The sequence below is a fragment of the Lepisosteus platostomus genome, chromosome 20 (genome assembly GCF_059453375.1).
Source record: "Lepisosteus platostomus isolate fLepPlt1 chromosome 20, fLepPlt1.hap1, whole genome shotgun sequence".
In the NCBI taxonomy this organism is placed as follows: Eukaryota; Metazoa; Chordata; class Actinopteri; order Semionotiformes; family Lepisosteidae; genus Lepisosteus; species Lepisosteus platostomus.
This window is the reverse complement of record NC_142630.1, coordinates 5729567-5742647: the sequence shown is the minus strand read 5'-3', so window position 1 is coordinate 5742647 and position 13081 is coordinate 5729567. Positions and strand designations below refer to the sequence as shown.

At 42.4% G+C, this 13081-nt stretch overlaps 1 protein-coding gene across 2 annotated transcripts in view; it reads left to right on the top strand.

Annotated features, from left to right (window-relative positions):
• wwp2 (WW domain containing E3 ubiquitin protein ligase 2) overlaps positions 1-13081 on the top strand; it is a 118341-nt gene that overhangs the window by 29803 nt on the left and 75457 nt on the right. For both annotated transcript variants that reach the window (XM_088613753.1, XM_088613754.1), the window contains 2 exons: positions 3074-3222; positions 8969-9194. In XM_088613753.1, coding sequence (XP_088469879.1) covers positions 3074-3222; positions 8969-9194 — 375 coding nt within the window. The remainder of the gene's footprint in view (positions 1-3073; positions 3223-8968; positions 9195-13081) is intronic.

Genomic DNA, 13081 nt, shown 5'->3' with positions numbered 1-13081 from the left:
CCCCCCCCCCCCCATCAGTGGTGGCTGAGAGTTTGATGGATTAGAGCAAGACTAGTCCACGGCCACTAAACTGGTTACAGCTGGACCCTGGGCCCTGTCTTTCATTCACTGTGAATTGATCCCCGATTTTTATTGGATCTTTCCTTATGAGAAATAACAGTGACATCCATGCTCTCTGTGAGATTTCTCTTTCAGCCAAGGTGCTATCTGTAACAATTAAGGATGTGGTGTTTACTCCAGCTAGCTCATGGCTGATCCAGGCATTGGAGTTATGCCCTGCCTTAGCAGAGGTGACGATTATTGACGGAAACAGGTCTGAAGCTTTCCTACCGAAGAAGCTCTGGTTTCAACCGCACTGTGGTGCTGCTCTTGGGTCAGTTCTTTCTTCCACCACACCAGGAGTCATTTTCACCAGTGGACTCCTGAAAGCAGCTGTTTCCCATCTTCTCATGATGAGGAAAAACAGACGTCTCCTCTAATATAATTCAGACAGGTTTCATTTGCCAAATCATTTTTCACACAATGTTACATTTGGTCATAATGGGTGTTTATATCTGTGGTTGTCAAAACCGAAACAGACGTGGAACCTACAGGTTTCTTTAGTATTAAACATAAGTAAGCAGAATGTAGCCAATCTGCTTAGGTTGTTTCCTAGTGACCAAAAGAAATGTTTTGGTTGCATTAGCATGAGAGCAGTTGTGCCCAGCCCTGGTCCTGGAGAAACACTCCAGCAGTGTATATGGACCAACCTTAAATCAGCACTTTCTGAACACGGAGAACAATTTAATTTCATCCACTGAAGCAGGTTTATTCATTCAGTTAAGTTAATTCAAAATGAAAAAAATAGCATTTGATTGAGCCAATATTACAGAATATATGTAAAATGTGAACCGTGTCCTGTTTAAGCTGTTAAGAATAACTTTTATTAAAATTAATCTGATTGTGACATTCCTTACAGATCAGGGATTAATCGGAGTGCTCTATTTTATATTAGCTGCGGGACAGCAACATCAACCATTTGGTTTATTGACCAAAACTGAATGTGAGACCAATTGCATTGTTTAATGTTAACTTCACTTTGCTTAAAATTCTAGACTTTGATCTACTGTATATATCCACACTGTGTATTTAAAAACAGGGTCTTACACTCTGCCCTCTCCACTTTCAAGTCACCCATTTGGTAACCTGAAAGCAGAAAAAACTAAAGCCATGCAAAATTGTCAGAGCAGTTTTCTACCATATTAGGTCAGTTCTGGTTTCTGTGTATGATTTGGCATGGAGTGTTGCTACGAATCCAACATTGCCACTGCTGTGTGTTCTCTCAGCATTTCCTCTGTTCCCCAGACCTGCTTCAAAAAGACATTTGTATTGTTCTTTGTTGTAAAACCACAGAGTTCTGTCTGTATCAAGCAGCCCAGTTGTGGTGTTCTTTGGTTGTTGAATTTGAGTTTGCTGTTGTGAAAACATTATCCCCCACTCCAAGAAAAAGTTTGCTGTGCTCCTTTGGAAAGGGCTGTAGTAAATAATAAAGCAAAGACCACATGTTCTTGGACATCCCAGGTTTTCTGCATTAGGAATGGGAAAGAGATTTTCAACCACAATGCTTTACAGTTAGTCCAAGACTTTTTTTTCTTCAGATTTTGAAACTTGTCGGAACTAGCAAAAAAAAATTGCAGGTGGTTCACATCTGAAGCAGATTTCTTTTGTATTAAAATTCACAGCACACAAACAAATGTGTATAAATGCTGCTTTCCTCCTTAGTGCCATTCTGTAATTAACAGATCCTGCAATGCCTTGCTGTGTGACTGGAATATTTTCTTTAAGGGGCACTCAAAGCTTAAAGGCTTTTGAACATTTTTTTGTGATTTGTTGATAAAACATTGTGTGCTGTCTCTTATTAAAATGAGCACCACCGAACAAAAGCATGCCATAGTTTTTCAGGTGACCTTGGCGCCCGTTGAATTGATATCGGCCTACTGCGTGAGCATCTGTTGGGCTTAGCATGCTTTAGAAGGCTGCGACTTCGATTCTTCCCAGATGTCTTAAATGCAGTGTCCTTTTGGGCCTCAATTTTAAAAAGAAAAAAGGAAAAACTCTGACGTAAAATAACTATTTTAAAGGTATGGCTTTCTTGACTCCCACTAGTCCTCTTGCGCTGGGACTGCGAAATCACTGTCTTAATGTACTCTGATTGATGTCATTGTCGCTAAATATTGCGAAACCTTATCTATACCTTTTCTTTTTTGTTAAGTCATTTTCATAAAACATAAAACCACATGCAGTGATACTACATGTCCTTATCACAGTTATCACACACAACCCTCTTCCTTTACAGTGTCACTTGGTACCTAATGCAGTACATGGGTTTTAGCACATACAGCTGGGTCAGCTTGCGTGGAGCACTGAGGTAAACTACTAGCAACCTTACTGTCCTTAGACTCACTCAGATCCTAACTTGGCTGAGACATTTTGTTCAGATCAGACTTCAGAGACACACACTCCTCTGGTGAGCTGAAGATTTGCACATGGCAAATCCAGGTTTCCGGGCTTGCCCATTGACAGAGAGCAGGCTTCTTTGTGAATCTTCCAAACTCAGCTACCAAATTTGAACGTGGCCAATGACTGGGCCTGATCTGAGTTTTTTTTCCAGTTGTGTGACACTTGCACTTATAACCACAGCCTGTTATTAACATTTGTCTGATTGTTCTTTTCTTTGTGCTTTTCTTATTCGTAACTGTGTTCATGGCTGAGCTTCTTGGCTGTTTTGTCATAATAAATGAAAATCTGTTCTCTGACTGACTTGTTTAAATAAGTTATGATGAGATGGGAATGTGACATAGATTTGAGAAATCTGTGGTGCTCTTTCTGTATGTTGCTATTGAAATTAATTAATGATGTCTTCCTTTTGGTACCGGTTTGGAAAGCATATTGCCTTAGTTGATGAATCCAGAATAATATCCCTTGTATTCTTGAAACTCTCCACGAAACATCTTGGTATGGTAGGTTTTAGAAACTGTGATTTGGTTGTGTGTGCTGTCGGCGTGGGTCTGATTCTCTGTTTCCTGTGGTTCAGATCACACAGGCACTCTGCAGGAATGGCGAGAGGAGGGCCAGTGGCGAATGGAGACCCTGCGGTGAATGGAGAACACAGCCCCGGAGCAAGGAGCCGGCGCAGACAGACTGGCAAGGCCCTGAGCAGTAACACCGGCCTCGGCACACCAGGCAAGCACCACCGTATGACTGGGCACTGAGAAGGATGCTGTGTGTGCTCCTGAAATGCCCTCTCCCAGGAATGTGACATGTGACAGGGCGCTGTGAGATCTGTTTTCTAGTGCCGTCACATTGGAGTTCAAACCGTGGCTTTCAATCTGAAAGGTTACTTTAGGTAACTTTGGCATGCTGCACTGCAAGATCCAACTTTTATGTTTCCCTATTTATTTGCAGTTTGAAGTAAGAGAAATTATGATCAAGAGGGTCACTGAACTCAGCTTTGAATAGTGTTCATTTCAGAGCACACAAGCACAGGTTGTACCTTCTGGTCCAGATAGTAATGGTTAATTGGCTACAGGGCAAAAATGACCCTGGTATGAGTGTGTCTGTGTCTGTGTGTGCCCCTTGAGGAACTCATGTACCCTGCCTTGCTCCTGTTGCTTGCCGAGATTGGCTCTGGCTCTCCAGCAGTGCTGAATTTGAAGAAATGGTTAGAAAATGGATGGGTGGAATTAGTGCAGTAATGAAGTGTCTTGAGGACAACATTATAAAAACAGCAAGTATTTTATGGATGAAGATAATGGTCTGAACATCCATCCATTAAGTCAGAATGCTGCCTGTTCCTGGTCAGTGTAGTGAAAACCTGCATCCTGTCTCAGATACACAGGTAGGACTACCCACTGGACATTCTTAAATTAAAATGTGGGAGAAACTGAAGTAAATCGCCTGAACTATAGCTACAAAAGACATAAAATAGTACCGGAACAAGTAATAGGTTTATTCCATGCTGAAAAAAAGAAGAAGAAAGAAAATGCAACGTTTTGGCCATGGAGCCTTCTTCAGATGTGAGTGAGAAGGCTCCACGGCCGAAACGTTGCATTTTCTTTCTTCTTTTTTTCAAGCATGGAATAAACCTATTACTTGTTCCTTTGCAGCCTACGCATGCTGACGCAGCTCCCCACCTGAACTAAAATAGTACCGTGTTTCTCTGATAATTAGCATTTGTTTTTTCAAACAGCCTTTGTCAGAATTAATCAAATGACCTTCTCTGCGTGATTTCTCTTCTGATTCAGCCTGATATGCCATTCTGAAGCCCTCCTTGCCCAGAGCAGCCAGCTTACAGTAGCTAGCAGCATCTCAGACTTACTGTAAATCAAATAAAGACCCTCTTGTGTATAAGCTCCTATTAGTATAAATAAAAAGTACAATGACCAAGTTCAAGAGTACTAATATCTGACAAAAAGTACATTAATGATGGCTCTTCAATTTTTACTTGGCACAACATAAAGAAAATGTTTTTCCCTGTCTCTTATTTGTTTTATTGAGCAAAGACAGTTAGGCGATGAGCTTACATCATACTCGGGTTAAATGCATTCAGCACACTATGGAATTTGTTTTGGCCCGCTGTGGCAGAGATTAAGGAGGTTTACTGAGAGCACTGGAGGACTGCAGGGTCTGTGTAGGACTGAGTTCTGTTTTCTATTAGTGATCCTTAGCAGCTGGGAAGGGGAAAGGGCACTAATGGCACTTTCCTGGTTGCAATTACTATGCTGTCACCCTGGAAAGTGTAGGACTTTTAAATGTACCGTAGCACTCACAGCCATCAGATCCAGCCTCTCTGAGATTTTATCTCACATGAACTGGATGTAAGAAAGTCTGACAATATACAAAACCACTTTTTCAGTGGATTTTAAAGAGTGGGACTTTGTCGGTCAAGACGGTCGTATATATAGGACACCCTTGTAATTGCATGCCCTGGTATAACGCAGGGCAAAACTAGTGACAGGAATGTTTATATTGCTTCATAAACAATTAAAACGCAATATGGAGATCTCATCAGCCATGTATGTTGACAGAGTTTACCAAGAGAACTGCTTCAGCTTTGGTAGTGAAATAAGGAAAGAAGGAAAAAAAGAGGAGTACTTTTAGCATTGAAAACAGTATGCGCTTTACACAAAGAATTGTGGCAATCTGGAACAAGCTGCCCAGCCATGTTTTTAAAACAGATCCCCTGTGATCCTTTATGAAACCTCTAGGCCAGGTCCTAAAATGAATATGCTGCTTAAAACAAAATGAGCAAGAATGATTTAATTTGTAATCTTTCACACCTGAAGAAGGCTCCACGGCCGAAATGTGTTTTTTCTCTCTTCTTTTTTTCAGCATGGAATAAACCTATTACTTGTTCCTTTTCAGCCTGCGCATGCTGACGCAGCTACCCACCTGAACTACTATCTTTCTTATATACTTAGTTTCTAATGCCACTGCCCAGGAGGAGAGTAGAATTTGAACCCATCTTGATTTTCTAGTGAGGGGTTTGTGCAGAAATAGGTACAGGTCCTAGAAAGACAGAAAGGGTTACAGTCCAAATATTACTGTTTTTTTTCAGATACCTTTCCGATTCTTGGCCTCTGTGTCTGTAGTGAAAATGAATTTCAAAGCTGGACTGTAAGAATTTTCCGTTTATCAATTTTGTTCTTTATGTGCTATTGAAGTTTCATAATTTTCCATTTTATTGCAGAGGTCCTTGTTAAAGTGTCTCTGAAACTTATTTGTTTTTACAGGCCACATACAAATATCCATTGGGAGCCACTATATGTGCCAAGGTTGAAGTCTAACATACCTTGTAAATGACAATATGAATGAAGTAGTAAATCTTACTCATCTTAATCTAAGTGTGCGCCAGGTCGGACAGACGCTAGTGTGAGTGGAGGAGTGCCTAAGTGGGCTTTTTGGACGTCCCTGTCCTTAAACGGATATCCGGATGAATTTTTTCCACATTTTTTGGTCTTTGTATGCTGAAAGCACTCCAATAAAATACAAGCCACTTCAATCCTTATAGAAAATGCCAATGTCCATCTGCAAAAAAAAAGTGGTTCCTGTTTAATCTGGCGATTGAGAGCCTGTTTCTCAAGCTCCCTATGCCAGTAGTAGACTGTTTTCTCACTTTGTGGGGTTTGGCTAATGTCGCAGTGGAAAATACTGGCGCAAACACAGGTTTTTCTCACTTCCCATTGTGTGCCGTATTTTCTCTTTCTTCTGACACAATCTCCAAATAAAGTGCAAGAAGGTGACGACTGGAGTGTTCCCGGCCCGCTGTGTTTTTAGCGGTGGGTCCGTTTTGGCGTGACACAGCCTGTGGGCAAGTCAGGCAGCTGTTTACACGCTGGTGGAGAGAGAGGGAGACGCTTCCTGACTGAGACAAGGGCATCTTTAAGAAAAAGACTGGAGTGTTGTTTCTCAAAACACTGTGTGCGTGTGAAACAGCTCTGTGAGACGTTTTTTCAAAACACTTATTGATGCCATTACGAGAGAACAGCCGGCTACCAGTCTTAACATCATCTGTATAAGTCAACTGGATGTCACTTGTGCAGAGCGAGGTACAGGACTAAAAATTGTTCTGCCAAGTGGATTAAAATGAGAGATGCACTTACCATCCACGCGTGGCTCAATAAGAGTTCTCTCCTTTACAATGATGGCACCTTTCAGTTCTGAAACCTGAGTGTCTGAAATAGGACTTCTTTCTGAACTGAACTCTTAAGCCTGTATTCCGCTATTGATATCGCCAAATATCTTCAAGCTAATTTTCCCAGAACTGTGTTTATTTGGGATGGAAAAAAGGAAAAGGTTTGCTGGATGATTTTTTTTCCTGAGCAAAAAAAAGTTTTTTTTATGGTGAAGATTGGTGGCAAATCTAAGATGTTTGCTGGTATGGACAGTAGCAATGAAATAATAATTATTTTATTCTGGAGTTCTTCGAATCTGAGAAAGGGGTCTGACTTTTGCTTCAGACCTTCTCCTGTAATGACGTTTTCCACAGGCATCCTTGAATTTAATCTTTAAACTTGTGACTTTTAGCCAAGGAGCATGGTTTCAGTTAAGAACAACTCTTTGGACAAACATAGTTTTGTAAAATGTATTTTTATTTAGCAAAGCTCATTCTTTTAATTTAGCAGGATTCAATTTGTTTGATACATAAATGAAATGCAGAAAGATAACCAAGCACTCCCTCTGTGCCGAGTGTGAAGAAATGGCCAGACCAGGCCTTCACAGCTTTGCATGAGCTTCTGAGGGAGCTTTTCTCTGATTGCCTGCAGTCTTGGGTTTGTATTTCTCCAAATTACCCTAGGAGAAGAAAGCCGGAGTACAGATTAAGAAGACTTAGTCATTTTCCTTTGGCCTGTTAAACATCTGTGGATTTAACTTGGGCAGATGTGTATTTACTGGGCCTCGTGTTTGAACTACAAAACGTAAAAACAATGCATTCTTTGTCCCAGTTTTGGGAACAGCATGCTCAATCTCCTCTTGCTGGGTGGATATTTGGTCGTTTTATTTTTAGTTGCGATCCCGTAGCTTTAATTTCTAGGTAAAGCAGCAAAATGCATTGCTCCTACACAAGTTTACAGAACAAAAAAGGACCTCAGCCAAGAAAAGCAGTGTGTCACTGAGGTTCTACAGCAGGCAGCAGTGTACCAAGCCAAAACGTAAAATGTGATATTATGGCAAGAGATCCTCCTTTACCAGCACAGCTCAGAGCTAAACCACTTCTCTTTGATTGTCTGCATTGATCCCTGCCGTCTAAATCCTGAGCCTGAACAGAGATAGAAACGTTAGCACGCAAGCAAATATTAATGGGGAGAACAGGTTCAATGAAGTGTGGTTTTGAAGGATCCCAGACTGTCTCCGGCTCTGTCACGTGGCTAGGTAATCTTGGATGTACTGTATATGGTACTGAATTGGTAGTAGAAAGCAGAGATAATTAGTAATTAAATAACAGTAGGTTGTGTCTAGAAAAATGTGATTTTAAATTTAAATCTGTATTCATAGTGAGTGCCTTTGCACACTCAGTGTGCTGAAAATAGAACTCCTTTACACGCAAGATGTGCGATAAATAAGAGAAACCTCATTGACAAAAAAGAAACTGCAAAACTTAAGGTAACGTTTTCAAAATGCGGAGCTTAATCTGCAGAGAATCATCATACAGTTGATGTCAACGATCAGGTCTGTGCTTTCACTCTTTCCCTCTTTTTAGTTTTCAGGTAAAATACATTGCAGAGGATTAAAAGTCTAAGTACCTCCTGTCTGTCCACATTGCTTGTTCCCTTAAGCTCTGAAATCTTAGCAGCTCAGCAGTGGAACTTCTGTGAGGCTCCTCCGTCTTTAAGACTTGGTGACCACAGATTTTATGGAGTATTCCAGATGTGGTCTAACTAGGGCATCATTGTACTCTTTCAGTTTAACTTCTGTTGACTTGTCCTCTCGAGTCTTTGCTATGTATCCCAGTCTCCTCTCTGCAGCTTAGTCTTAATCACCATGCAGACGGCCACACACAAGGCAGATAGGGATACCAGGGAAGAGGAAGTGCTGTGGGTAATCTGAACAAACAGGTTATTTTTGGGTGCTTTGTTCATTATAATTTGGCTAGCTTCAGGATTTTATCATACGCACTGGGGAGAAAGATTTGGGCATTGTGGTAAATTCATTACAATCTGGGAACATTTACATTCACTCCATTTACATAGGTTATAATACAGGCCTTAACGTATTGGCAGAGGACCGCTAAAGAGAGAGCTTTGTCCCCTGTGCCCCTGGCTCTAACAGGGCTCTGACCATGTGTTCCTGCCGGCTCGGAGAACACAAAGCCGTCCCCTTCAGCAGCTGCATTACGACAGGGAAGGAGGTTAATTGCAGGGTCAGCAGGAGCCTCCGCCGATCGCGGCTCTGACAGCACTAACTCTCGCTCCCTGCCTTGTGTGCACAGGGAAGGCGGAGGCGGCAGCCAACGGCACGGAGGATGGGAGGAGAAGCCCCACGTGTCAGACGCCGCCCCCATCAGCGGCCCTCTCCACCAGCACCACCCCCTGTGCCGGGACCCCCAGCTCGGGCAGCGATGCCCCGCAGGGCGACACCGGAGAGACAGGAGGCACGCCCACTCCAGACCAGGCCTCCGCAGCACCCGAGCAGAACATGGAGTCCCTGCCACCTGGGTAAGAGCCACTTGAAAAACCTGATGACAAGTGTTTTCTGTCAGAGTTATAACAATGGCAAAATAAACAGGAATCTAGTTATTTCATGTCAGGCCCCTGAGTGTCCAATGTATCCTAGTGCATAACATGGATAAGTGGATAAAATGCCATGATTGTACAGTATCTAAGCTGCTATCAGTATTTTTTCTGCCAAATGCTTTGAACTTCTCCACACAATTGCCCTTTTAATTTGTTTGTCATTTCGAGCGATTGCCTAGCTTGACTTCCTCACCCCTCCCTGAGAACTGACCCACAGGACTTTGCGCCACATAAACGAGTTAGTGAATCCACTGATTTGGCAGGTGACATCAAAGCAGTGCTTCAGGTTTAACCAGAGAGGTCCTCCCCACAGAGCAAGACATTTACCCTGTCTGTTTCCACACTTCCACGGCACAAAATAAAAGTGAGAAAGAGACAGACTGCCATGGCTGAACAGCCAGCAGGGAAGTAAAGAAGGCTCTGTAGTTAGAGGTTTGGAGGAATTTTAATCGTGGGCCGTTGCAGTCAATGCTACATTGTGAGCAAGTTTCAAAAGAACCAGGGGCGAATGTGAAAGCGTGGTCTATTGCCAGACGTTTTTTCACCTCGGCCTGTTTGCTTTGTCAGGCACAGTGTGGTGAAAGACCTGCTTCTTCTCCAGCTGACCCCTTCTGTCTCTCTGTAGAACTTTCCTCCCGGCTCCTGTGTTTATTTTGGATGGGCTGGGCCCCGCAGCTTGTAGTCGGCTGGGGGTGGGGTTCGTTTGGAAAACACAGTGTGCTCTTCAGACGTGTGTTGTGTCTGTGTAGCACTGCTGAGAGTGTGAAGTGGGTTAAATATAAACATCACAGAGGGAGGAACAGAGAATCGCTGTTGTACACTGGGCAGCTCTGAAGTCCCATTTTTTCCCTGTTCGCACTTTCATCTTGTTAGACTTGTGGAGTCCAGTGGTGCCTTGCCCCAGGCAGGAGGTCCAAAGTAAGATCTGGAATCCTGTCTGCCTTCAGTTTGCGAGAGGGGATTGCGAGTTCTCTGATGACCTCATAGATAACGACTGGATTGCGTTCCTTTTAGTCCAGAACTGAACAAAGTGAATTGGCCGACTCCGTTGAAGAGAGTGACGGAACAGCGAAGTACACAACACGCCAGCTGCTGACTAAGTAGCTGGTTTATGTCCAGATCACAGAGTCCAGAGGGCTCTCGGATCTCTCGGCCAGCACGGGTTGAGCCCTGCGGTCCAGGCAGGGCGGGTTCGAGCCTGGGCCGTGTCACTAGCTGACTGTGACCTGGATCCCCCAGGCACTGTTGCAGGGTTGATGCAGGGTGGACCAGGCTGAGTGCTGCCCGAGAGTGGGTGGATGGTAGGCCAGGCCTCCCTGGGCTCTTGGTGGCACAGCGCCCCCTGTGGCCTCCTGGGCTCTTGCAGGCGCGCAGTACTGTTAGCGAGGGACTCGCCTCTCCTCCAATCAGCGCTGCACCTCCTGCATGGGGCTGCGGTGCCTGTGGCATGTTAAAAGTCGAGGGGCTGGAAGACAGTCTGCTGCTCTCCCTCTAGTGTCTGATTGTAGGGTTCTGGATGTAGCCATGCCATGAGACATGTTAAACACAATTGCCTTTTACAAATTGGATGGGATAACAAAAACATGTTTACATTTTAATACATAAATATTTCTGAAAAATCTGGGCAATCTCCTATCAGTGTGGATCTGTGGTTAGGACTTTTGAGTCCTTACTGAATAAAAGCATCGGATGTATAATATTAATAATGTTTGCTAGATTCTGCTAAGGCAAATCCCAGGGCATGAGTTGTTTTTATTAAATCAGAAATGTGGATTGGTTGATAATTCAGTGGTCTGAATTACCCACTGTTACTGTAGTATTTTAAACATATGAGATATGAGTTCAACTGAGAGGTCCTACCTTTTATCCAGCAATGTGAAAATTCAGTACAGCGCATCTACCAAGACTTCAGTGCTGCATTAGCTATTTTTTCTTAATGTATTAATATTAATGAATATTTAATATTCTTGTGTGTCGTGTTTAAATTGGCAGTATTTATTAAGAATTTATTGAAAAGGGCTCCATCCCAAAAAGGCTGATGTTAAAAGAAAAGAGCTGGAAGAAAAGGATTTTTTATTCTCGGTTTGGAGAATCAGTATGTATTCAGTTAGTCTTATTTGACAAAATTTTAGTTTAGATAATACATTTCAGCTTCTTTAGTAATAACAATAGTACCTACACATTTAAAAAAACATTTATTACAAATCAAGTATGTCTACTAAGTGAAAGTATGGCTATAGAAATTAATAGAAATAATGAATTAGTTATTTCTGTTCTGAGATCCAATAGGTGTTTTTCCTGGAAACCACAGAAGTGACAATTGCAGTATTGATAGGCCAGTCCAGGCCTTTTTATTGGGCAATTGGACTAATTTCTTTTAACAAAATCACACACCTTTTTCTCTGTGCACCATTGCCACTTGCATTTCTGCTGTATTGAGTTATATTCTCGAGCACCTCTTACCATTGTACAAGTCTTTAAATGATAGTCAGTCCTCTATGTATAATGTCTGCAATTTGAAAACCCCCCATTCTTAGAGTTTTTAATATTTTTAAGGTTCAAATATTTTGAAATCTCTGCAGTTATGACTTTAAAAATGCTAGGTGGTCTCAATTCATTGGGCATTTTCAGCTATTGAACCCTGTTTTTTTGTCAAGCAATCCTACTAACATTACCTTAGGCTGAGAGTTGCCATCTTATTAAAATCCTTTGGTTGCTCATACTACATGAACCTAAATTTTAAAGTACCTGGCAAAAAGGTCTCCGTGCAAGATTGCATTTACTCAGATTTTATTGTACATTTCACCAAGAAGCAGTTGCAGATTAGATAGTTCATCAAAGTGATTTGTAATACGGAAAGAATGAATTTATGCTAAACATTTCTGAAGCCATAGTGGTATTGTGACTCAAATTCAAGTGAGCTCTGGGATTATGCTCTGGTGGGGCAGTTGGTGCAGACTGTGATTATTTTTCCATCAGTTTGTCCCAGTAGTGCCTTTTTAAAGTTACTTTAAGACAGAGCAGTGGCTTAAACCTATGCAACCTAAAATCTCACTTATTTTTATAGCTTTATTGACCCCCCCCCCCCCAACACACACACACACATAAAAAGAACAGTGTTTTTTTTTAAAGTGAACTGTGTTCCTTGTCAGTGATTCATGGAAAAAAAAATCAAACACACAGATCAATTCAGTGCGGCGGGGCTGGGTCTGTTTAGCAGGTTTCCTGTGTAAATGTAGCCTTGATGATGTGAAGGGCAGCGAGCTGGGGGATCTGCACAACAGCACCCATTGAATTGCATGTGAGCACAAACCTGGTATTGTCCACTTGAGAAAGACCTGACTGTGCGAGAAAGTGGAGGTGTAAATGGCAGGAGGACAGCCAGCCCCCCTTAATAACTCCCACAGCTGCTCTGCTACTGGACAAACCCCATTGTGCAGAGGTGAGTTTCTAGGGTGACAGAAGGACCCTCGAGTTATAGTGTAGCAAACTCCTGGTAGACAAAGAGACAGCAGTGCGATCCAGCCAGGGATACGGCTGCTTATCTTACTACAATATGTGTCAACAATACGCACCTTGATAAAAGCAGAGTTTCTTAATCAGCCATACAAGAAAAGGGCCAGATGATTTTAGATTTCACATAAAGCTTTTTTTTCTACACCTTTCCCTGTCTTGAACTGATGACATAAACTTTGATGAATACTGTTTTGAAATTAAGAATCCCTGCCGAAATACAGTAGTGTACAGTTTGGATTCTCTTTCCTCCTTTCCTCCTTCTCTTCCAAGGCATGGCTGTTGGGGGCTTATTC